General features: G+C 38.1%; 1 protein-coding gene across 1 annotated transcript; it reads right to left on the reverse strand.

Annotated features, from left to right (window-relative positions):
- Nucleotides 1-17,397: 17,397 nt before the first annotated feature.
- Nucleotides 17,398-23,179, reverse strand: LOC126803364 (Golgi SNAP receptor complex member 1-2). Its single transcript, XM_050531171.1, has 6 exons — nt 22,897-23,179; nt 21,544-21,740; nt 19,955-20,044; nt 19,771-19,842; nt 17,700-17,829; nt 17,398-17,617 (listed from the first exon to the last, which is right to left on the reverse strand). Exons 1-6 carry the CDS (start codon nt 23,027-23,029, stop codon nt 17,520-17,522), a joined length of 720 nt encoding a protein of 239 aa, XP_050387128.1. The 5' UTR covers nt 23,030-23,179; the 3' UTR covers nt 17,398-17,519.
- Nucleotides 23,180-24,941: the final 1,762 nt, after the last annotated feature.

Consider the following 24,941-nt stretch of genomic DNA (forward strand, 5'->3'; position numbering starts at 1 on the left):
TGAATGGTTCTCATTCCCAAAGGATGCGCAAGTGTATGAACAGTGAGATAGAGAGAGAGAGTGTTGCAGAAGCGGCAGAGGTGGGGGAGAGGAAGAGAGAAAACGACTTGTGACTGGGAGTGATTAGCTTTGGCTCACTCACCAGTTGTTTTCACAGTTAAGAGACGGCCTTTACTTTTCCTTCGTTTTCTCGGGTTTCTACAATTCCATATTTCCCCATTTCCAAAACTCTTTTCTCGGCTTTCTCCTCTCCATCAAAATCAAATCTTTGCTGCTGTCAACTGAGCTAAGTTGTTAACTAGCTAGTCTCTCTGGTTTAGCTAGCTAGCCTCGCAGCTATAGAAGAAAACCAAAATCCCAGGCACCTATCTTCTGCAGCTGTTTATTTCTTTTGGCTTTTTCCTTGAATTATACAGTGCAGTGCCATTGCATCTCATTCTCTTTCGGGATTGCTGCCTCTTCCATCCATCTCAATTAGGATTCACAGATGATTAATTTGGTTCACGAGCTCGCACTACTTGAAGAAATTATGCTATTTAAACTTCCTGTCATATTAACTACGTTTTGAACATTATTAATTAGTTTCTTAGAATTTTGTTTAAGGATTAGTGTAAATCCTAAATAAGTTCATGCAATGTCGAAGTTCTACTGCTTACAGAATTTATATAATCAAGGTTAATATTTGATATATGGTCTCATTGGATCCGTCTTTAATTAATCATTCTCTCATTCCATCCATCTTTCGATGGATCTAATTTGTATGTAACATCCACATGCCAAAACCAACGTCTTATTAATACAACGTATTTGAATAATCATAAGAACGTACGGTATTTGACAAAGCATTTCGAGAAGCTTAGCGTACCGCAGTTAGGTTCGAACCTGCACAAAATGTTTAACTTTTGTCTTAGTCGGTAAAGCAAAATTCATATGGGTCTTAATCTGAATTCCTCTTTTAGATGTTTAACTAATTGAAGGACTTGAATTTTTTTAAAAAGTGGATCAATGTACAAATGAAAAATTATTATATGTACCTGGTACATAGTCTGCGTAGCGTACACTTTTAATATTATTAGTTCATCTTTTATTGTGTTTGTTTCTTATTGGTTACTTACTTTTAAATAATATTTTTTTTCTTTTATCACGTGCATGTTTATCACACTATAGAGTAATATGATTGGTTGGGTACACTACATGGCAATGTCACGTGGTGTTCCAGAACTGCATGGATGATTTATTGACTGAGACACTTTTAACAAACGAATTAATTGTCATAAGTTAACCGTAATTAACTAACGATAATTAACTGATATACGTACATAAATAATAAAAATTCTTGTATGCACGGAGAGTATGGTACTGTAACGACCCCAAAATTTCGAGTATAAAAACTCAAAATTTCAAAGTCGTTAAACACCAAACAATTTCAACGAATCGAAATCATTTAAAATGCCACAGCGGATCATCTCTGAGTTCAAAATACAACTCAGTTAAACCGATTATTACAACCCAAATTATAATTCAATATTATAACAAATGGAATTGCGTAATCCTCACAACAAACTCACAAGATAGTCACACAAAATCCACACACAAGCTGGAGATAAATAACTTCAAGTCCTCTGAGCGGTCCGTCAATTCCCGCTAATCCACACCTGCGGAGTTATCCACTACACCATCGAATTGGTGCACCGGGATTGTAAACACAAACCCGGTAAGCTTTACAGCTCGTATGAGTAAAATGAAAATATAACTCGCATATTAATATATATATATACGAAAATCCACAAATCAAACAAATATAAATGCCCTCATGAGTCAATGGACAGCCAATCTGGTTGTCCCAAAGAAATAAGAAATGAATCGCTCATGAGAAAATTAAGTAACCCTTCTGGTTACCCAATGCATTTATAATACGGGTACCAAGAACGCTGGTACACATCTGTTACCCCTCTCGTAATACACCGCTGATATTGGATAGCCACCCGCTACCCAACATCCAAAATAAACTGAGTACCCATGAGCAGATAACCACCCGTTACCTCACATGCAGTACTAAGGCAGACAGACTAGAGCTCTAACTGTATCGTAACTTTCGCCCGGCCAAAGGCTAGGTTCCGACTTGCCAAACACGTACAATAATCTCACATCATATTGTACCAATCACGTCCGAAGACAAATCAACATTTTAACAATCTCAATGTTAAAAATCACGTACAATAATCTCACATCATATTGTACCAAAATCATGTCCGAAGACAAATCAACATTTTAACAATCTCAATGTTAAAATCACGTACAATAATCTCACATCATATTGTACCAAAAATCATGTCCGAAGACAAATCAACATTTTAACAAACTCAATGTTAAAATCACGTACAATAATCTCACATCATATTGTACAAATCAAAATCACATGCTCGATATTTAAATCTCGTCATCGAAATGACATAAATCACGATAAAATCATAACAGTATATTATATAGCAAACTATATATATATGTACATATTTACCATTTATACAATATATATATAATCCATTATATCGTATACATGTCATATTTCATAAACACGTCCGAAGACAAAAAACTCGTCCGAAGACAAAACTCGTCCGAAGACAAAACATTTTAACAAACTCATGTTAAAACCACGTACAATAATCACACCTCATATTGTACAAAAATCACATCACATGCTCAACATTTAATTCTCGTCATTCGAAATGACCAATTCCAATGAATTCATAACAGTATATAATATAGCAAACTATATATATATGTACTTATTACCATTTATACGATATATACGTAATCCACTATATTGTATACGTGTCGTAATTCAATATTAAAAACTCTTGCAAAAATCTTGGAATCACCGCAAGGGTAGATTCTTAAATAAGTGAGATTTTACTCACCTTATTGACTTAAGCGAAATTCCACAATTCAAGAAGGTAATTCCTTTCCTCGATTTAACGATCACCTTGAAAAGATAAGAAAATGATTTAGAATCGTTTCGTAAACCTTTAAATGCCGAAACAGTAATAATCGGATACTGTTCAGCAATTTTCGATTTTACGAAGTTACTGTTCGGTGTTACTGTTCACTGTTACTATTCACGGTTACTGTACAAATATACCATTAATACGTATTTCTGTACGTATAAATATTATATACGTATTTCTGTACGTATAAATATTATATACGTATTTCTGTACGTATAAATATTATTTACGTATTTATGTACGTATAAATATTATATACGTATTTCTGTCCGTATAAATATTATATATGTATTTCTGTACGTATAAATATTATATACGTATTTCTGTACGTATACGTACTGTTTAAATGTAAATACAATCTCAGTAAATAAAATTTACTAAATTACCCTTTTACAAATTACTTTTTACATTTACTGAAAGTAATTTATATTTACATTTACCGTAGGTAAAATTTAATTACATTTACCGTACGTAAATAAAAATTACATTTACATTTACCATACGTAGTAATTTACCAAAATACCCTTCTGGAATACTGTTCACGCGCCACTCGCCGGCGACCGCGCGTGGGGCCCACGCGCCTACTCCGACACCAGAGCGTATCGCGTCACCTCCGCCCCAAAAACCATCCTCTCCTCCTCCTCCTCCACCTTCCTACGGTCTCCGACTACCCATAGCTTGCCCCATACTCCCACACGCGCCGCCTCTAGGCGGCGGTATCCCTCTCCTCCATCCACCTCCGATTCTCCACAAAAACCTCCAAAATCAACACAACAACATCACAACTCATTCAATTTCACAACCCTTACCTCTATCACGTCGTGGAAGCACCGGAGGATCGCCGATGAGCTCGAACCAGTCGGTCTTGGCTCGGTGACGTGCAACGAGTCTCCACGACGGCGAGAGACAGTGCGTCGACCTCGGGGTCGACTGCAGGAGGCCGTGCGACGCTCGTAGTGTCGGCGGTGTGGCTCACGGACGTGCGGTGGTGGAGATCGGGGAGGGAGAGCGAAGGTTTCGGGAGAGAGTGTCGAGAGGGAGAGAGAGCGAGGCGGGCTGAATGGGAGAGATTAGGGTTTCCAATTATGGAAACCCTAATCTCATAAATGTTCTATTTATACCAGTTTCCAAATCGGAAACTAACTTCCGACGTTAATAACTTTTACGTACGATGTCCGTTTCGAACGTGTCACATACTCACGAACTCGTATCGACGAGCTCTACAATTTTCGTGAAGAACGTTTTCGCAACCGAGCGACGAAATAAAAGTCGATAAATTCGTTCGGAAACGTAACGTTTTCTTATTAAACGTTCTCGGAACGTTTCCGTTTCCGTCTCATAACGTTTGCAAACAATCATATTCATTTAAACTGAAATTCATGTCTTTATAGAACTCAAATTGATTCAAATAATATATTTGAAATTTAGGGTTATTACACCAAAACTGGACAAATTTAAGCTATATGAGGCCCTGCTGTCGACCTATATAGGCGTCTATTCTGCGCACCACGGTGTTCACACACCGGCAGCACGTGGGTCACTTGCGCGGTTAGTTTAAAACGGACGTTATCTTAAAATTCAAACTTATCCATTCACGACCATATCGATTCTACTTCCAGTCGATGCAACAACACTCCGATACCGGAAGAGCCCAAATCCAAGGCTGCGATTAAGACAGGACATCAGCAGCGAAGGATCCCTTTTGACCCTCTACTCATGCTCTGCATCCGGGAGATTTTGGGTTCCAGCAAGCAGCCAATATGTCGGATATCATAACTTGTTTTTCTGGCATATTCCAAATTAAGCATCAATTTTCTTCTGGGTAGATTATCAATTTGCCTCTTAGCTTGTAGCTCTCACATGTTTGCTTCCAATTATTTTATTTTGATTACAGATTTCCTTATTGTTGGAAAAATGGTTAATAAACCATTTAAAACCAAATTTTAATGAATTAATTTAATTAAGTTAAACTTATAATTAATCAAAGAACAACATATAAATAGTATATACGTATTTCTGTACGTATAAATAGTATATACGTATTTCTGTACGTATACATAGTATATACGTATTTCTGTACATATAAATATTATATACGTATTTCTGTACGTATACGTACTGTTCAAATGTAAATACAATCTCAGTAAATAAAATTCACTAAATTACCCTTTTACATTTACTGAAAGTAATTTATATTTACATTTACCGTAGGTAAAATTTAATTACATTTACCGTACGTAAATAAAATTTACATTTACCGTACACAGTAAATTACCAAAATACCCTTCTTTCAGAACTGTTCACACCGCCGCACGTGGCGGCGCGTGGGGCGCACGCGCCACCCGCCGGCAGGCTGCGCGTGGGGCTCACTCGCCGACGCCACTGCCGCCCCAAATCTCTCCCCTTCCTTCCTCCGCCCTTCCCACGGCCTCACGCCGCCCCTAGGCTACTCCACGCACTCACACGCGCCGCCTAAGGCGGCGGTGTTCAACACTCCCACTCCCTCCTCCGATCTCCCAAAAATTCATCCCACTTCAAACAAAAATCCACACAATTCATCACAACATTCATACAAAGTTAACCCTCACCTAAATTGACGATTCGAACCGTTGGATTCACCGTAGATGCTCAAGAAATCGCCGTGGAATCTTTGATTCGAGGGGGAGCAGGTGTCGGCGATGCAGCTCCATTCTTGCCTCTCCTCCCGTGGAATCACGTCGAGGGGTGCAGGAGGAAGCTTGCTCACATGCCTCCTAGCTTGCGCGGCGTCGGCGACGCCAAGATCGGTGGGGGCCGAGGCTATGCTTCGTCCTCGCTGCTCCATCTCCGCCTAGGATGGATCGCTGCTACCACCGGTCGACTTGTCTTGGCCATGCGGTCCCAATGACACCGGCGGTGTCGAGCACGGAAGCCGGTGGAAGGAGATCGTCGACGTGGGAAGGGAGGGTCGGGGAGAGGGAAAATCGCGAGGGGAGAGAGAGAGAAAAGGAGGCGGGTGAAGGGAGAGAGAAGGGGTTTCCAATAATGGAAACCCTAATCTGAAAAATGTCTATTTATACTCGTTTCCAAAATCGGAAACGAACTTCCGACGTTAATAACTTTCACCTCCGACGTCCGATTCGAACGTGTCACATGTCCACGAACTCGTATCGACGAGCCCTACATGTTTCGTGAAGAAAATTTTCGCAACCGAGCGACGGAATAAAAGTCGATATAATCGTTCGGAAACGTAACGTTTTTTTTTTAATAAACATTTCGAGAACGTTTCCGTTCTTGTTTCGTAATGTCACAACAACCAAATTTCGTTTAAAATGAGTTCCATGACTTTATAAAAATTAAATCGAATCGAGAGTAGTTCCGAAATCGGGTTATTACAGGTACACAACGCAATCTTAGTTATTGAGATAATCTACATTCATCGCACACCGTGCATTTATATAATTTATTCTAATGTACATCGTTCAATCTATTTGTGAAATTACACACTCTACACCGAAGATACTCTACATAAACAAGAACTTTGTTTTTGAAATTTTCTTGGGATCCTAGCTAGAAGAAAATCACCAACCCAATTATTATCGCAATAATAACACAATCACACACACACAAAAGGCATTAAAGCTTTTGCATTTCGGATTTGACCACTCATGCATCAATTTCTCTCTCTCTCTCTCTCTCTCTCTCTCTCCCCCCAATATGCACAGGGATGCGTAGTTGTCAGTGACAAAGCCACAGGAAACGCAGAAACCCTATAGCTTCTTTAAAAATTTCAGTTTCTTCATGAAACTGTGTCCTCTAGCTGTAGTACCTTTCTTCTTTTTCATCATTTCATAGTACAAATTTAATTACTACATTGTATCATTTTTGTTTTGGTGTATTGTAATTTACGGCCTCTTCCTACATTGTAGCCCCTACCCTAATCGGACTATCGGAGAGGGTTTTTTTTGTAGCTTTAGGTTCTTCTTCTTGGTCACAGTAACTTTGCTGGAAAAAGATTGCTGTCATTTCTCCTTACAAGTTTTAAATCCATCACTATCAATCTTCATGCGCGAAATGGGGTTCCTTGATCTTTTCTAACGTTCCCCACATCGAAATTTTCATTGAAAAGGTTAAATTTTATGGCCATATAGTTATAGACCTCTGGAGGGCCTTTTCCCTTGAATCCTCTCATGTCTGCGTCTCTCTGAGTTGATCTGTGTATTTTGTGCACCAGTACTACGTAGACTAGTTACTAGTCGAAATTAAATAAAAGGCCGCGTTTGGTAACCGCGTAGAATAAATGAAAATGGCTTTTGGCCACCTCCAGACTGCCACATATAGCATCAAAGTAGTTTGTTGATTTCAAGATTCCAGTCTTTAAAGCAATTCTTGCATGCACATTGGCGCATTGCTCTAGGACATAATCCCAGCAAACTCGATCTATCGGATGAGAAAATACATATACTGATCGTTAAGGAGTTGACATATATGATCAATACTAATTTGGTTTTGGGGCTTTAATTCTCTTAATTCTTTGCAAGTGATATACAAAAACAAAAAAACCCGATCGCAAACGTACGAACAATAATCTGAACCTAATGAAGGGACGTCGGTGAAATCCTTACAAAGTTTTAAGGACGGTTCTCATTTATCCATGTTAAATCCCATTCCTAACCATAGAATGAAGGAAAACTTTAGCACGAGCTATCTTGATGAAATCTTATTTGGTTTTCATTGCTTATTGAAGTATGCCTTTTCTGAAAATTCTGTGTGTTTTCTTTTATATTGGTTGAAGTTTATTATCACTTGGAGGGGACCAAAGAGATGAGATCACCTTATTATGATAAAATAAGATAGAAAAAGATATTTATGATGATGCAGTAGTAACATGTTCGTATCCAAGCTTGATGATGGTACATATTATTATTGTCTATCAATTATTGATCCCACATCACCCACACATATCACCTCATAGGTACTTCAATCTTCAACAACATTCCATTTATTTTTCAGGTGAAACCAAAGATTTTTCATTTTCTTCTTCATTTCTGTGGCCAAGAAGACAAGCTCAACTGCACAAGAACTTGGATTGTGTTACGCAATGCTGAATGGCACCTTTCAATTTCAAGCTATCAGCGGAATTCAATTCTCTCTTTCAGCCTGAGAGCCTCATCAGCTAAATAGGTGGTGCAGAAATCCAATAAAGATGACATTACACAGCTGTAGTTGTTTTGGCATGCATGTCGTCCTTTACGTACCAGAAGAAAGCAGCGGCATGCGTACGTAGTATTTAGAGCGTGCACGTTTCAATGTATATACTAGCAGAGATAGAGCGCCAGCATCCGTACTGCTACTACTGTTGAGAGAGAGAGAGAGAGAGAGAGAGAGAGAGACATTTCCGAGCTGTTAAATTCAGGCTAGGGTTGTTGCAGAAGACATGAAGAAAAATAAGATACAAATCTCGTTTCTTGATGCATGACACGTACGTACTACTAGCTACCTCTCCTTTAAATTGTTTATCTGCAGTGCTGTTGGGTTCATTTCCAGATTCGACACCATTACTGCTCGCTTAGCCTAGCTGGAATAGCTAGCTCATATATACATTATATAATGAAACAACTTTCACTTTCTTTCGTTTCATTAATATAAGTATTAATGTTTCCCTCTTAATTTCTCAGTCACAGCAAGAAAGGAGATCTACTCTGATCCTAATACGATCCTATCGTTTTTGATTCTCATATGCCAGACCATTTTCTTTTAGCTAGGTTAAAGTTACCAGTATGTGTCTGTGTTTGAGTGTTTGCATATGGTTATGGACTCATGGTTGACATTTCTTTTCTTTCGGTTAACGAGATAGAGGGCGACTGCATTAAAAAGATGGTGAAAGAGATATAAGATGTCAGGAAATTAATAAGAGCGAAAATGGTGAACACACAAATCAGAGGTCCAGAAACTTAACCCCCCACCCCAATAAAAGAAAACGAAAAAGAAAACTACTGGTCGAAGGAAGATTAACGACAGTCACTTTTATGATACAACGTGCCGACCTGTGTAGTAGTTGGTAGGGAATTTTGATTCGATTACTCTGATATCTGACAAAAAATTTATTTATCGATCGTATATCTGAATTTACAAATGTCTGTGGAGGGGTCTGTGGATGAGAATCTGAAGACTCTTGAAATCTGTGGAAGATGATCTTCAATGAATAGTTATGAACAGCAAGCACCTGTTCTTATTTTCAGATTAGAAAAATACGTACTGTTGAACTGTGACCCCTCCTAGACACAAAGCTGAAGATAGAGCAGATGCTTTCACATTCCACAGTCATTTTTCCTGATCACAATTGTAACCTTAATGACCCACGTCCCTTCAACTCAAACCAAATTCGATTTGTTGGATCAGTCATCATCCTTTGCAGATTGACCCGAGACTCCAAGATTCTTATGCATGAAGAACACATGGGCTACCACTGTTCCTCATCTTAATGACATGAATTCAAACTCGATCGAATTACTTGCCCAACATCCATAGATGGTTATCAAGTGGGGTTTGGGGAACTAATTTGCATTCACGTTGTGTCCCTTCAACAAAAATATCGTAGCAAAAGGCCAATCGATCTCCATAAATTATCTAGGTGTTTTCCAGTTAATATGTGCTAAATTGCTATAATTGACTCAACAAGACATGTGAGAGAGTCAATTCAATGTTTGAAGGCTGTGTGATTGACGATAGATTAGCTCCACCTTAACAGATGTTTCAAGGGGCTGTATTTGATCGAATTGGTTAGGTTCTAACCACTTTGGACTGCTACCAAAACCATGTGGGTCTTGACTATCCATCAGGGGAAGCAGAATACATATCCTCACATGTTGGGTTGGGCAAAAAACTGGGAACCGAAAAACCAATTCAGATCGGTACGTTTGGTTTTTCTTTTGGGATTTTGTCATAACCGGTTTGTGCCTAATTATGTTAATTTTTTTTTTAGAAATGAAACGAATTTATTTAGTTTAAAGCCATTTCGAGCACAAGGCTCATTGACGACCACAAATGTGAGACATAAAGGTGACAAACCACCACATGCAGGCGAACATCATCCAATATCACAAGAACCTTTTTGCCTTGTATCCTGGCACAGAGACGACTTGCTCTTCCGCCTATAGTTTAATCCGGAAGATTGTCCATCCTCAACTGCTCAACAATTTTCTTTTGAATTGCTTCCAGCTAGTCTCTGTCCTTGGGAGCACTAATGATGATGAGTGATACTAGAGCAAGACATGAGTGATACTGGAGCAAAAAATTTGTTCTCCCATCTTGTTTAAGTTTCGTGCACACCACATGTTCAACAGATTGCCTCACTCAAGAAGAAACTGTAGGGGAGGACATTTTTGACCAAGCAAAGATTTCCACCAACGTTGCCATGTCGGTGATGAGCGCAGGTACAACCACGTGTCCATGGGCTTTCTTGTGTCCACTGGAGGAGGCTCCTCGTCCTCAACATGTTCCCAAAGTAAAAACATTTGCCTCTGTTCTCTCCAACTCAATTTAGTCTTCGGTCTCTCTAAGCCAATTGCCTGCTCCGGTCAAATGTGGAGACATGACTTATGTCAAGATCAATGAAGCTCTCTACCAGGAGCAATTGAAAAGCTTCACAACCAATTTGATTGGTAGGTTGTTATTGCGTAAGGGTTTTGTCCCAATGAAAACATCTGTTCTCAAGGGTTTACTTGCTGATTTTATGGAAGCCATCAGCGTCATGGCGTTTAGTTCCACTCGGGAAAGGCTACTTTGATATTCACTTCGGAACTAAGGATGATTTACGCAGAGTTTGGGGGGGTACATGCACTCTGCCCGATGGTCTCTTCCGATTGTCGCAATGGAAACCTGACTTTGTCCCTGGGGATGTCATTCCACAAACACATGCCCAACTTTGGGTCAGGATGTATGGTTTGAGCCAAGATTACTGGCATCCTCGACATCTCATGGAGATTGATCGTGGAGTGGGCACGCCCTTGCAGTTGGACAAGACTACCAACGAGCGTGAGTTTGGTTACTATGCTTGTATGCTAGTAGATGTTGATCTTGCAAATGAACTGCCATCTTCGCTCATGGTCGAGCGTGAGACACATTGTTTTCCTATTGAGATTATTTATGATAATATGTGCACTCATTGTGGTATGGTTAGGCATATGGCCGATCGTTGTAGACAATTACAAGGTGATCCAAAGCCTCGTCATTCTGAGAAGCCGATTTCGAAACCGAATGTCCGACAAGAATACAGAGTAAAAGAGAAGGTTTCAAATGATCAAAGTATAGAGACTCAACCATCAGTTATTCCAACTGAAATTAATGGTACGATTCCATCACGTACAGAAATATGTACAGTGATAGCACAAGTTGATCAAGGGATGAATTTTAAGTCGAGAGAAACTGATGAAGGAAGAACTATTGAAGACAATGGGAGAGACCTTGATGAAGGGACAAATATTAAAGACGATAGAGCTTTGATTCCAAGGCCATGTACTCCTACTTCTACTGAAAATCAATTTGGCATTCTAGCTTAGGAGGCTATTGTGGGGGTTGCTAATGAATTAATTGAGCAATTGGCAGATCAAGTGTTCCAGGGGCCAAATGCTCAGACCCTTGATGTAGAGAACTCAATGGTGATTACTAATGAGGCTTTAGATGATGTTGATGGCTCATTCTCCACCCCCTCAATGAGGACAGAAGACAATGCAACTGTGGTTCGAGAGCCGGAGGAAGGTATGATTGTTGTTCTTTCTAGATCCCAGCAAAAAAAAACAAAAAAATAAAATGCGGGAGAATTTACTACAACAACAAGATTTGGACCGTTACCATGCCCGTAGCAGGGTTCCCACCTCACGCCTTAACCTATGAAGATCATTTTTTGGAATGCTCGGGGTATGGGCAACCCCCCCTCCAACTCGTCGAGTCTTCAGTAGGATGGTTCGCAAATACAAACATGCTATTATTGGTATTTCTGAACCTTTTATTAATTTAAATTCACTTAAATCTTCATTTTGGCATTCTTTAAAGATGTTTCCAACAGCTGTGAATGACAGGGGGACCAACCTCCAAATATCTTGCTCTTATGTGATTAACCTATTCAACCTACTGTGTTACTAGCTACGGACGAGTAGCTCACAATTTCTTGCACTTTGGACAATGTTAATTGTATTTTGACTTGAGTTTATGCAAGAACTACGGTAACAGAGCATCACCGTCTTTGGAATGATCTGCTTCATGTTTAAAATGCCTTTGTTCAGGGACCCTGTATAGTGTTGGGTGACTTTAATTGTGTCCTCGGTGCTCATGAAAAACGAGGTGGAATTCTTCCCAATGCCGTTTCATGTTCAGACTTTCAGGACATGTCAACTAAATGTGAGTTGGTTCATCTTCCTACTGAAGGATTGCCTTATACCTAGACGAATAGAAGGGGTGTTGGTGCAAGTGTTGAAATGAGGCTTGATCGGTGTCTTAGCAATTTCTATTGGATGGATGTTTAGCGCAATTTGAAGTGTCTTTTCCTCAGATCATTGCCCTCTTTTAGTGTCTTTTTCAAAGCTTATACCTAACCAAAGATCACAATTTCGGTTCCATCGCATGTGGCTAGATCATCCAAGTTTTCTTTCTTTGGTGAAGGAGGTTTGGCAGAGTTCTCATTTCTATGGTAATCAATTGTTTGTTTTGGCTTCTAAGATGCGGACTCTTAAACAACGGATTCGGGTTTGGAATAAAGTTGAGTTTGGGAATGTAAACATAATGGTGGAGAAGTCATTTGATGATTTGCATATAATTCAGCGGGAAATTACTCGCTTGGGTCCTTCTGATGACTTGCTTTCCAGGGAGAGTGTTGCCAGTGCTCAAGTTCATAAGGCTTTTTTGCTTCAAGAGAAATTTTTATGTGATAAATCAAGGATAAAATAACTTACTGAAGGTGACCGAAACTCTTCTTTCTTTCATGCAATGGTTAAAGTTCGTCATCTTAAACAGTCATTACCAACTATGAGAGATGAAAACAGTATTATTGATGACCCAAAAGATATTAGTGATCATGTGGTAAATTATTTCAATGGCTTCTTCACAGCAGATTCTTTTGTAAGAGACACTGGTCTAGTTTCTCAGGCAATTCCTAATCTCGTGACTACTGAGGATAATGCTATGTTAACAGCCATTCCCACATCTGAGGAAATATTTCAGACTATGTGTTCCATGGATCATAATAGTTCTCCTGGTCCAGATGGTTTGGTGGAATTGTTTTTATGAAGTGTTGGTCAGTTGTTGGTGCAGATGTAGTCCAAGTTGTTCAGAGTTTTTTCAATACTGGATACATTCTCCCCCACTTCAATTCCAATTTAATGATCTTGATTCCTAAAGTCCCTAAAGCAGACACCGTAACGCAGTTGCGTCCTATTGCTACGGCGAATTTTATTTTCAAGCTTATCACAAAGATTTTAGCTGACCGTTTGAGAAGTATTGCTACTCGGATTATTTCACCCAACCAAAGTGCTTTTCTTAGAGGCCGCACTATTGCAAACCCTATTATATTGACTTCAAAATGCATTAACCTCGTGGATCATAATTGTAAGGGTGGTAACATTGTAATTAACTTTGATGTGCAAAAGGCGTTTGACACGTTTGATTGGGGTTTCTTACTTCGGGTTTTGAAGGCTTTTGGTTTTTTAGATCCTCTTTGTATCTGGATTAAAGCAATTTTGGGGTCTGCACACTTATCAATTTTAGTTAATGGTGAGATGGAAGTGTTTTTTCCTTGTTCTCGTGGTGTTTGCCAAGGAGATCATTTGTCACTTATTCTCTTTTGTCTTGCGGAAGAAGTTTTAAGTAGAGGTCTCACTAAGCTGGCTAAGGATGGACTTATTGATTTACTGTCAGCTCCTCTTGGTATTACTCCACCCTCACATGTTTTATTTGCATATGACATTATGGTTTTTATGCGGGGTACCAAGAGATCTTTGAAGAATCTAATGAAGTTTATGGAGGAATATCGCTTGAATTCAGGGCAAAGAGTCAATAAATCTAAATCACTTGTGTTCCTTGGGAAATATGCTCACTATAGACGCTTTGTTATCCGGAAAATTTTGGGTGTCAAGCAGGGGTCTCTTCCATTCACATACCTTGGGGTTCCGATTTTCCAGGGACGTCCCAAGAGGGTGTATTTTCAAGCCATTGCAGATAGAGTAAGATGCAAGTTGTCCTCTTGGAAAGGTTCTTTGTTGTCACAGGCGGGTAGGCTACAACTTATTCAATCAGTGATTCAAGGCATTTTGGTTTATAGTTTTTAGATTTATGAGTGGCCGACTGGTTTAATTCATGACCTTCAATCTTGGATCAAGAATTTTTTTGGACTGGAGACCCTTTGAAAATAGGCATGCTTCTTGTTGCTTGGCGTCATTGTTGTAAACCCAAAGAGGAATGAGGCTGGGGTTACGTGATCTATTTGAAGCTAATCGTGCTCTTCTAATAAAGAGATGTTGGGAGATGCTCTCTTCTTTCTCTCCAGCCTCTATTTTGCTTAGAGCTCATTTTTTGAAAGATTATTTCCAACCTATAAAGTCTTACAAGAGATCTTCAGTCTTGTTGGGTCTCAAAAAAGTTTGGCCAATGTTTTTAAATTCTTTGCATTGGAGTGTTGGTGATGGTAAAGGATATCTTTTAGGCAAGATAATTGGTTGGGTGAGCCTCTTTCTACTAGTGTTGGAGTAAGTGGCTCTATTCCACTTCATGCTAAGGTGAATGATGTTATTGTTGATTCTCATTGGGTTCTCCCAACATATTTTATTTCTTCATTCCCTCAAGCAGCAGAAAAAATTGAGCGCATTGCTCTGCCTGATGCAGAACCATCTGACTCTCTTTTATGGCCGTACTCCTCCTCAAGAATTCTGACAGCAAAAGAAGCTTTTGTTTTCTTCTCAAATCGTGGAGAGCATAAAGATTGAGGTAAAGTGATCTGGAGTAAAGCAATTCAACCCCACAAAACTCTTGTTGTTTGGAAGGCTCTTCATGGGCATTTATTAACTGATGATGCTTTACAATGGTGAGATTTTTCATTTCCATCTCGTTGCTCCTTTTGTGGAAGTCATGCGGAATCGGGTACACATCTTCTTTTGCATTGTTCTGAAATTGTGGCTTTATGGAAATGAGTTTGCCTTCTATTTTCTCATTCATTCTCGCCTTGGGGTACCCTTGATGAAGTGTTTTAATGGTGTTGGTGTTTCAGCGTTCCCAAAACCTAAACGTCAACTTTAGTTTTCTAGTCTCCTGTAATCTAATTTGGTTTATTTGAATCATTAGGAATCTGGTGCGTTTCGAATGTAAGATTTTTAATGTGTTGGAAGCCCAACGTCATCTTATGGAATTGTTCAGAGAGTCTGTTATGCATTCTTTTCATCCTTACAAGAAGCATCACAAGATGTCTATTTTCTCTATTCTTGGTATCTCACAACTGTCTGCCAATGTTACCTGCTTCATTCCGTCATTTGATTAAAGGTTTATTGGCTGATGATTTGCTATTTTCTATGAGTTTTTATATCTATGGTTTTGCATGTGTGGGTGTACACATGCCGGATTGAGCTTTCGTTTATCCTCTTTGTTGGAGTTTATCAAACATAGGAGGTCAGGTTTTTTACCCCCTCCTTTGTTAAATAAATAAAAAAAGTTTAAAAAAACACTAGGCAATAAAACGAAATGTATGGTTAGGACCTACTACACTACATTCATCTGAAATGAGGAGTATTATTAGAGAAAAAAATAAAAAAATAAAAACTATGGGCCAAAATACAAAGCCCAGACTAAGAAACCCTAGCAAAAGGAAAACAAAGTCGCCAGCCCCGTTGCACCACCCGGACATAGTTGCCGCCGTTGACCCACAAACCACAAACAACTTGACATTGCCGGAACAACCACCGCTACCGTCGTCTCTCTACCGTGTCATGGAGACCAAGCTTCACTGCTCATTGACCTATTGAGCAAACAAGCAACGTCACCATCCTTGAACTCGCTCCATCGTCCTCCCTACAAAGCCCCGTGTCACCACCAAGAAAACCCAAGCCTGACTCAAATCAAGAAGAGCTCATTCATGTCGGATCAGTATTGGTCAGATCTGAGATGCCTTCATGTTCCCGCAACCTCCACGCTTGCACCACCGTGCGCCAACCGGAAAACAGCCATCCATGGAGCACTAGAAGCAACGACGACCTTAGATTCCCCTCTCTTAGGCACAATTTCGACCCATAAGGGCCCTCCTTTGCCCAAGGCTCGCCACCGGACAAGTATATGAAACTCTCAAAGATTTTTCTCACGCGTGAGGAGCGCGTTCTTTTTCTCTCAAACTCCGAAAGCCTTTTTGAGTACGTGATCTCCTAATTATGTTCATATTGATTCGTTGTTTTGATGATTAATGAAATGCTATCATTCTGTTGCAAAAATGTTTTCTTTAATTTGATAAAACGGCATAGAGAAAAGCATAAGATGCAAATATCTTGATATGCAAAACACAGAAAACGCTCTTGGCCGTTACATAAGTTGGACCATAAAGCTGGAAGGAAGAAATCAAACTAAGTGGAATTTCATTAATAAAAGATTAAAGGTGTATTTTGTCGCAAGCCTCTCTTCTTCTACAAAACTAGGAATCCCTCGCATGTCTCTGTCACACCAATATAACTATATAAGACGTGAAAGTTGTTGATGGACAAGACTCATCACACACCCAATCCCACCATTTATGTTCCCCTCGGCCGACATATCTATTCTTCTGTAACGACTCCATGAAAGTTTCTCTATTCTTCTCTCATTCCCCAAAATCGATAACTCTTCCTATTCCCCTTCTTCATTCTCAAACCCCGGTGCAGTTCCTCCCCTTCTACCCTCATCAAAAGTCAAGTTTAAATACCTAGATTGATGACCAAGGACCGTATATCAAATCAGATCGGGTTTGAGCATAATCTACTGCAGCAATTATGGGAGAAATACCCTATACAGTAGTTACCTTGTAATGCAAATATGCAATCACTTAAAAATGGCTGGCATTACACGTTCACACACGTCTGGCCTTCGTTCAAAGCGGTCTACAACCCTTTCCAACGCATATAGTTCCCATCCCATACTTGCATGATTACCAAGAACACCCCACACTCAACCCGGCTTGCACTTCATTGATGAGTTGCACCGATGAGGAGTACAATCTTGACTAACAAGAAGCTCATCTACTCAGCAAAATTAAATGGCACGTAATAAAAACCAACAAAATTATCAGAACAGCACCGGGTAATACTAGTGAAACTGATAATCAATTGGTCCCAATATATACCAGAAACTATCTAAACAAAGAACAAAATGGTAAACTGTATCCGAAGCCAGAAAGTAATTGATTGGAACGGCACAAAAACTATTGAGATAGTGAAATTAACTGGTCCCAAGAAATTACATAAGCAAAATTCCCTAGAGAGTAGAGAGACACCATCATTTATAATTTTCTGTAACAATATATCATTTATATATCTATTTTGAAAGCCAGTAGATGATAAGAAACAAGGTACAAGCTGCAATGACTGCAGACAGAATAATTGTGTCTCTTGATCGCCTCCTTTTAATTGAACCTGTGAGTAGTAGAAAGCAAATGAATAATATGTTGGATAAGAAATGAAACTGGAGAAGAGATTGTTGAATATAGCATAGTACCAAGTAGGCCACGGATAACAGGGAACTTGTCACTTAGATTCTTCACTTTTCCTTGAACATCTCCAAACATCGCCTTTTGAGAGCCCAAGACCGCCCTTGTTGTTTGAGCCTGACTAATCACCTCATCAATCTGCAAAAACATGAACATATGGGTCACTGAAGATATTCTTCCATGGGTCAAAAGATGCAAAATTTACCTCCACCAACTTTCAACTAAAGGAAAAATTTTAATGCAACATGTAACAAATTGGAATACTAAAATGAGTGGTGAATCAGCACTGGAAATACAGACTACTTCAAGCATTCATTTTTGCAGGCAGAAGTACATATCAGGACAAGGTCTGAGCAAGCTATAGTATTATTGTATTATTTTCTCAGTATGTCATCAGTACAAAGTATAGCAATGGATATGGTATAACCTTGAACCTAGTACTAATTTCTATTGTACTGACCCTGGAACTAATGTGGGACTATCTTCATCTTGCTAGTCATCAAGACAGTCCCATACTACTTCCCAGCATTGCTCATGGATTTGAACCCATGCCATACCATGGGACCATTGTATAAGATATTCATCAGCAAAGTTGAGAGAAAGAGAGAGCATTTGCTTCACAATGGTTGAAAGCCTGAAATAACCCCTACTTTCTCACATATTAACATGGGTATAGCTTTGTACCTTGTAATCATACCTGTATAATTAGTGAGATGACCTAGCATAGTCTACCAAATACCGAAACAGCACAAGTCAAAGACAAGGTACCTTTAGTGATATTTAAAATAGTTGCCACCTTGTTGAGAGCTATCAATGAAAGAAATAGAGGGCATTTGCACTAGTATGGTCAACAAAAGCCCTTTTTCCCCACATAGTAACATGGGTAGAGTTTTACACCTTGTAAATTTACCTTTATAATTAGTGAAATCACCTGGGATCTCTATTGGATAAACAGCATCGCTCAAAAACAAAGCAAGGCCTATAATATTTGACATAACTGCCACCTTGTTGAAAACTATTTAGAGGATCTACAACTATGGATGAGCAACAATTTCCTAAAGTGGATTAGAAAAATTTAACTTTTCTGATCTATCTAGAACTTCAGTATGCAAATTGGCTACTCAACCATGTGTCTTTGCCTGAACGTGAGACCAAAATGCTTAATTATAAAGATTTCAAAAAAATCCTTATAGAACTATCTTATTGGGTGACGGTGCTACATCTTTGTAGATAACAAAGTGTCTAACAGTATAAATTCTTTACGACTTTCGTATATAATTGGTGTAAAGCTGAAACCAATTGAACACTAGTGCTCCGCAAAGTTCCAGGAAAGTTTCATTTCAGTTTTCCTTGGATATGAAATATCACAATAAAAGTGCAAACAGATGGCCTGTTAAAGGAGAAAAATAAAGAACAGAACTCTAGTAAAATGCAGGAAGGTGAGCAGGAAAAAATTACACGGATCTAAAATTAAGAGCAGAACCCAAAAGTTAGGTGACACAACTTTATTTACAGACCCAGAAGCAACATAACTTTATATGAGTAGTCCCTATCCAACTATTCCAACTACTAGAACAATTTGGCATGCAAACCATAACTACTACGTGAGCAACAATAGGTACTTTTACATCATGTGTTCATATTTTCTTTCCTTCTCTAATAGGTCCTGATGTACCATCTTGAACTTGGTTTCCTAATCTTATTCTCAGTCTGGTACTAACTCTCAATTCTAACAGGTGAAATTCTTTTATTATTAGATTTTTGAGTTGCTCTTTAGACACTCCAATATCCAAATATCTCTTAAGTTGCAGCTAATTAGAATTTTCTTTTAAAAAAAATTTCCTGCTAGTAAGGACCAAGAACTGCATCAGTCTGACCAAGGTTTGGAAAAAATTATGAGCTGGACGAAGGCTCACCCCATTGTGTGTCCACATATTTATTAATCTTAGATAATCCTAGAATTAACCAATATAAATAATTAAAAAAATAAAGAAAAAAGAAATTGTTCTTTGGAAAATGCATACAGGGCACTAGTTCGAAACCTGAAATGTATAATCGATAGATTGCGTTTAAGCTTACATGAGATACACTTCCATGAATAGCAGCTCTTTCTCGTAGTATTTGCATTCTTGGTGACATACTCCCAGATGCCTGCAAGAAGACAGGTCAAACAAGCAAGAATTTAAAATAGAAATATACATTTCCAACAATAAAGATAGACAAGAAAATAATGGTAAAATATTTGAGTTTCAATCACCCTCACCTTGTACTCACTAATGTCATCCCTGACAGAAGTCAGAAGCTCTGCATGTTCCCTCAATGAATTAATGTTCCCTTTGATTCGTCTGAACTCCTAAAGAGAAAAGACCAGTTGCTTAATGGAAAATATTTTACTGGCCCTCTAATTTCTCAAATGGTAAAACACGTGATACAGCAGTATATACAATGAAGTGTAGGTAGCAAGCTTTGTGTATTGGCACACCTTATTCAGGAATATACCATATGGAAACCTGACTCCTGATATATACATAAGATAATTGTTACTGTGGTATAACGAGAACAGTTTATTGGAATTTTTTTTTTTAATTTGCCATCCTGCTACAGACAGTGGGAGGTAGGAAAGCTGTTTCGAGTTGCATTTTAGACTCTTAATCAAGCAACATAGCCGTCTCAAAACATTTGGAGGCCCTATGCGAGATGGAAACTGCGGCCCTAATTTTTCACAAGGTCTTACATAAATATATCATTAAAGAAATTAGTTGTAAAATATTATTGCAAATTTCAATTGCATACAACCAAATAGATATAATTTTTCTGTTATTTGATTTGATTTAAGTTTAATCATATCTTATTCTTTCATTTCTTTAACAACGTAACTATGATATTTTCTTCTCAACAAAATATTTATCAAACACAAACTAATAAGCGAAAAAATCTAAAAGAAAGATCAAGAATAAAAAATCAAGAAAAAAGGATGAAGGAAATACAGAAAAAATGATGAGGGATATTTGGACAAATGTATCTACAAATTAAAGAAAAAATGGAGGGAAATATGGCCAAAAACATGAAAGAAAAAAATATATAAATGCACTTCAGTGATGTGAATCAAACTCTTGAACTAGTGGAAGGTAGAAGAAAGTGACCCTCAAATTGCCAACTGAACCACTGAAGGTTTTATACAACGTGGTATAAGTGCAAGATTAATATATGTACTAAGTTTTTATATATAGAACCCTAACATTTGGAGCCCTGTGCTGTTGCTCTTCTTGCACATGGTAAGAGCTGACCCTGTCAAGCAACATGCAGAAAGAACTGGGGAAGCTTTGCTTGAACAACAAATAGGCTGTAACTATCGCAAAATGGTGGCAAGCAACATGGCCTAGTTAAAGAACTCTACTAAACTCAAGAGCAATCAAGCCAATTAACCCTACAGAATGGAAAGTTCAAACTATCTCTCAACTTAAAGCATAAAAATTCACCATGTCAAAAGTTTTGTTTATGTATTTTTAGTACTTATCACATAAAAAGCTAAGGCAAGATAGGGAGGATATGCAAAATCATTTCTGTTGACATTTAGTAACCTTTTCATTCCTCTTATCTTCTGCGTTTAAGGAGAAGAGTGAATTTGGTCGTATATACTCATTCCATTTTTGAATTAATGTAATAAATATAGTATCTGAGTGGTATGCCCTAATATTAGGCTGAAGAAAGCAAACATTAATATCTCCAAGAACAAATTGATACCAAAAAAAACTCTTACTAAAGCTACAGTAAGATGCAGAAAAAAAAAAGGAAACATAATTGCAAAAGTTTAATAATTTTAAATAACAGAAAAGTAAAAGAAAGGCAAACCTGAGTAAACTCATGAAGTATGTCTCTATGCCTTGCTAGTTTCTGAGTAACAGAAGTAGCTGGTGTAGCAGAAGCAGCACATCGGCTCATTGAATCATTTATATCCAATAGCTTCTCAAGTAAAGACTGGATTTCCATTTCCATAGACTTCCATGATCTGCTGGACCCAACAGGTGGTGATCCAGATTCCACATAACCTGGTTTCAGAAATTTATATTATCCTAAAGGTAGACTCCTGGCCAAACTTCTATAGGATATGAATGATGTAGTTTCAAGTTTCAACTACAAAGTGGCTAATACTCTCATATAGCAGTATAAGAAAATATAATGAGTCTTCGACGTTCCAGTTTTTGTATCAGCCTGCATTCTGCAGCAATTACTCTTTTTTTTTTTGAAACTAGGGTGGTCGGATCTTTGACCCGACTAATCCCTAGGCTTCCTGCATGACCCCACAACATTTGGGAAACTGGAAACTCTAGCATTTTTTTTTTATATTGCTAGATGGGTACCAACAGAGAGGGTCGAACCTCAGGCCACTTGGAAGCAAACCAAGTGACTGACCGCTAGACCAACAACTCTTTGGTTGCAGCAATTACTCTAATGTCATGCCATACGAAGTTAAACTAATTTCGTCATATAATTGTAGTCTTCACTTGTTAAGCATATAGCTAGTCTTCTTTCTGAGCTAAAGTTTCTTATGTTAGTGCTGTTGGTACTTTTTAACGGTTCATTTACACATTCAATAAGTAAAGAGAAGCTTTGAGTAAGATCCTATAAGAAGTTGGATTTGATTTCTAAATTGATACGTTAATGCAATGCAAAGTATGCAATCTCCATTAATGCATAACAATTCTAACTATAAACTAATTCTAATTAGGTTTGGTCTTCAAAACTTCACTTGTCCAATGAAAGCTTCATCATTAACTAAGATCCAAAAGAAACAAAAATAGCAATTACTATAAACCCCCAAACCACTATCTTATCAACAGAACGCAATCAACAAAGTATCGAAACCACGCCGAACCACAAAACAAGTCCAAAAACCAATCAACAAGACACTCACACTCTAAACCAGTACAATCAATGACATAAGATCTCTACTTTACCAAAAGAGGAACGCTAAACTCTGTCACTAAAGTATGTCTCTATGCAATCTCTGATGCTAAATTTGATAAACCATCAAACTGGGTCAGATTGAAATCACCAAACCCACCAATCCTATGCCAACCCACAACACAATGCACGCACCAAAACTCAAAATTGAAGATTAGCCAAATCACAAAACCAACACAATCATCAACTCCAATCCAAAAACACCAACACATTACATCAAAAACGAAAACAAGGAAGCACCTCCTTGTGTGAAGCGAGCTCCGAGCTTGGCGTAAGACGAAAGCTTGACGTCAAGATCTCCCTCGATCTTCCTCGCCTCTCTCCTCAGCTCCTCCCACCCCGACTCCTGCAGCTCCAGACTCGATTCCGTCATTTGGATCTCCGATCGACCCGGTTTGACTTGGTTTCCGGTTTGATCCGAGTTTCTCACTGTTTGCTTTTCAGTTGGAAAACAAAACAACTCCACCCATTTTTTCAGATTTTCGAGCTTTGAATTTCTCGTGTTCTTCTTCTACTCTCTGCTTTGCTCCCTCTTTTTCCTTCTGCGGAGGAGAATGGAGGGTGTAGATTTGGTCCGGGGAGAGATAGCGAGCCGTTGATCTTGACGACCTCAGTGGTTGACTGGCAAAGAGGGGCCCCAGGCAATCTTGATGACGTGGGACCTTCCAAGTTGGGGCACTTGGGCTAGCGACGATGGGCCGCTGCATTTTGGAATTTTTGTGCAACTTTCGGAAGCATTTCGTAGAGTTGATTTTTCAGGACTCAACTCAAGAAAAGATTACAGATGGATTAGTTCTAGAGGAGTAAAGAAGACGTTGCAGTAATTAAGTCCGTTGAAAATAATAAGTTCGAAATTGCATCACAATTGTATAGTTTTGTGTTTGAATGTAGCCATGTAGGGAATAATTATACAATCTAAATGTGAATAGCATTTCGATTCTGATTTTGTACATAAATCATCATTCATCACTCACGTAATAATTAGTTAGAATCCTTCGGCCAAGCATATTGTTATTAGTGGAAAACTCGACGGTTCGAAAGCATTTTACTAATTGAAATCAAAATCAATCTACTTAGTTAGTAAATGTAATGAAGCTTACTCTTCTAATACATATATACAAATAACATAAACTGAATAAATAAATATCCATGTAGTACATCGTAATCCAAAATCATTTACAAGAACATTCCATTAGTAGTTTGAAATGTTAAAAAATGACCAATGAAAACTGAATTAAAGATCGTGGTTGATCAATAAAGCTTAAGAAATATAAGAAATAAATATAATATAAATTTGGACTTGTAGACGAGACATTTCATTGAAACCATGAAGCAATGTTTTTTTAAAGCTTTTATTTGGACTCAAATTTATCATTTTAGTCTAATAGACACCTATAACCATTGAAAAAAAAAATTCATATATATCAGAAAAAAATGGCGTATATAGTCAAAATCTAACACAAATACACATTTGAATAAATAAGTCACATGCTAGTAATTAACCTAGCTAACATTCTAGAATAAGAGATACTTGGCGGATGACACGTTATTGAGGAAGAAAAGTAAAGTTTGGAAGGCAAACAAATGTGTAGCATTGGTTATTTGGGGATGCTTAACTTAGGAGAATCCCATAAATAAAAGATTTGAAACCTAATTTTTTTTTTCCTTGTCTTGAGCTTGGGAATGCTTGAGTCACCCAAAAAATAGGTTAGAGCCGCCCCTCGTTGTTATAATCTACAAGCTGATTTTATAATGTTTGAATAATCAGTGATTTTCAATCTGTACGTTTTTTTTGTCTATATATCCATGAGCTAAAATATGAAAGATGCGTCCAAACTAATCACTCATCATCATTGTCATAGAAATTTTTTAAGACACGATTCCCTTAAGTCCATGCACGTTGTTCTAGATTCCATCCAAAATAGCTACAAACTAGATGTATATCAGTCATCTGAAATCGATTATGAGAAGTTTGAAATTGAAATGGGAATATATAATGTTTTATATTGATTTAAATTACGTTCATATTTGGGATCATAAGAGGTAGATTACATAAGCATAAATTGTGGCATACGTGTATACATACATGTAAGACAAGCTTTCTTAACGTTAAATTACTATTTGAATGTTGACCATATAAAAATAACGAATTGGTAGGGTTTTGTCTTCCTTGAATCCTTAACTAAAGTAATTACCGTTAAGGAAATTAATTACTATATTCATTACCAAAACAAAAATTAAATTACTACCGAGTACCGAGACGAAATATGAGATTCCTCAAGAAA

Source organism: Argentina anserina, chromosome 7 (genome assembly GCF_933775445.1).
Source record: "Argentina anserina chromosome 7, drPotAnse1.1, whole genome shotgun sequence".
In the NCBI taxonomy this organism is placed as follows: domain Eukaryota; kingdom Viridiplantae; phylum Streptophyta; class Magnoliopsida; order Rosales; family Rosaceae; genus Argentina; species Argentina anserina.

Coding starts and splice junctions, on each gene's coding strand:
- LOC126803364 (XM_050531171.1), bottom strand. CDS start 23,029: ATGACGGAATCGAGTCTGGAGCTGCAGGAGTCGGGGTGGGAGGAGCTG. Junction 19,843..19,954: donor ATGACATTAGTGAGTACAAG/GTGAGGGTGATT, acceptor GTCTTCTTGCAG/GCATCTGGGAGTATGTCACC. Junction 17,830..19,770: donor TTCATGGAAGTGTATCTCAT/GTAAGCTTAAAC, acceptor ATGTTTTTGCAG/ATTGATGAGGTGATTAGTCA.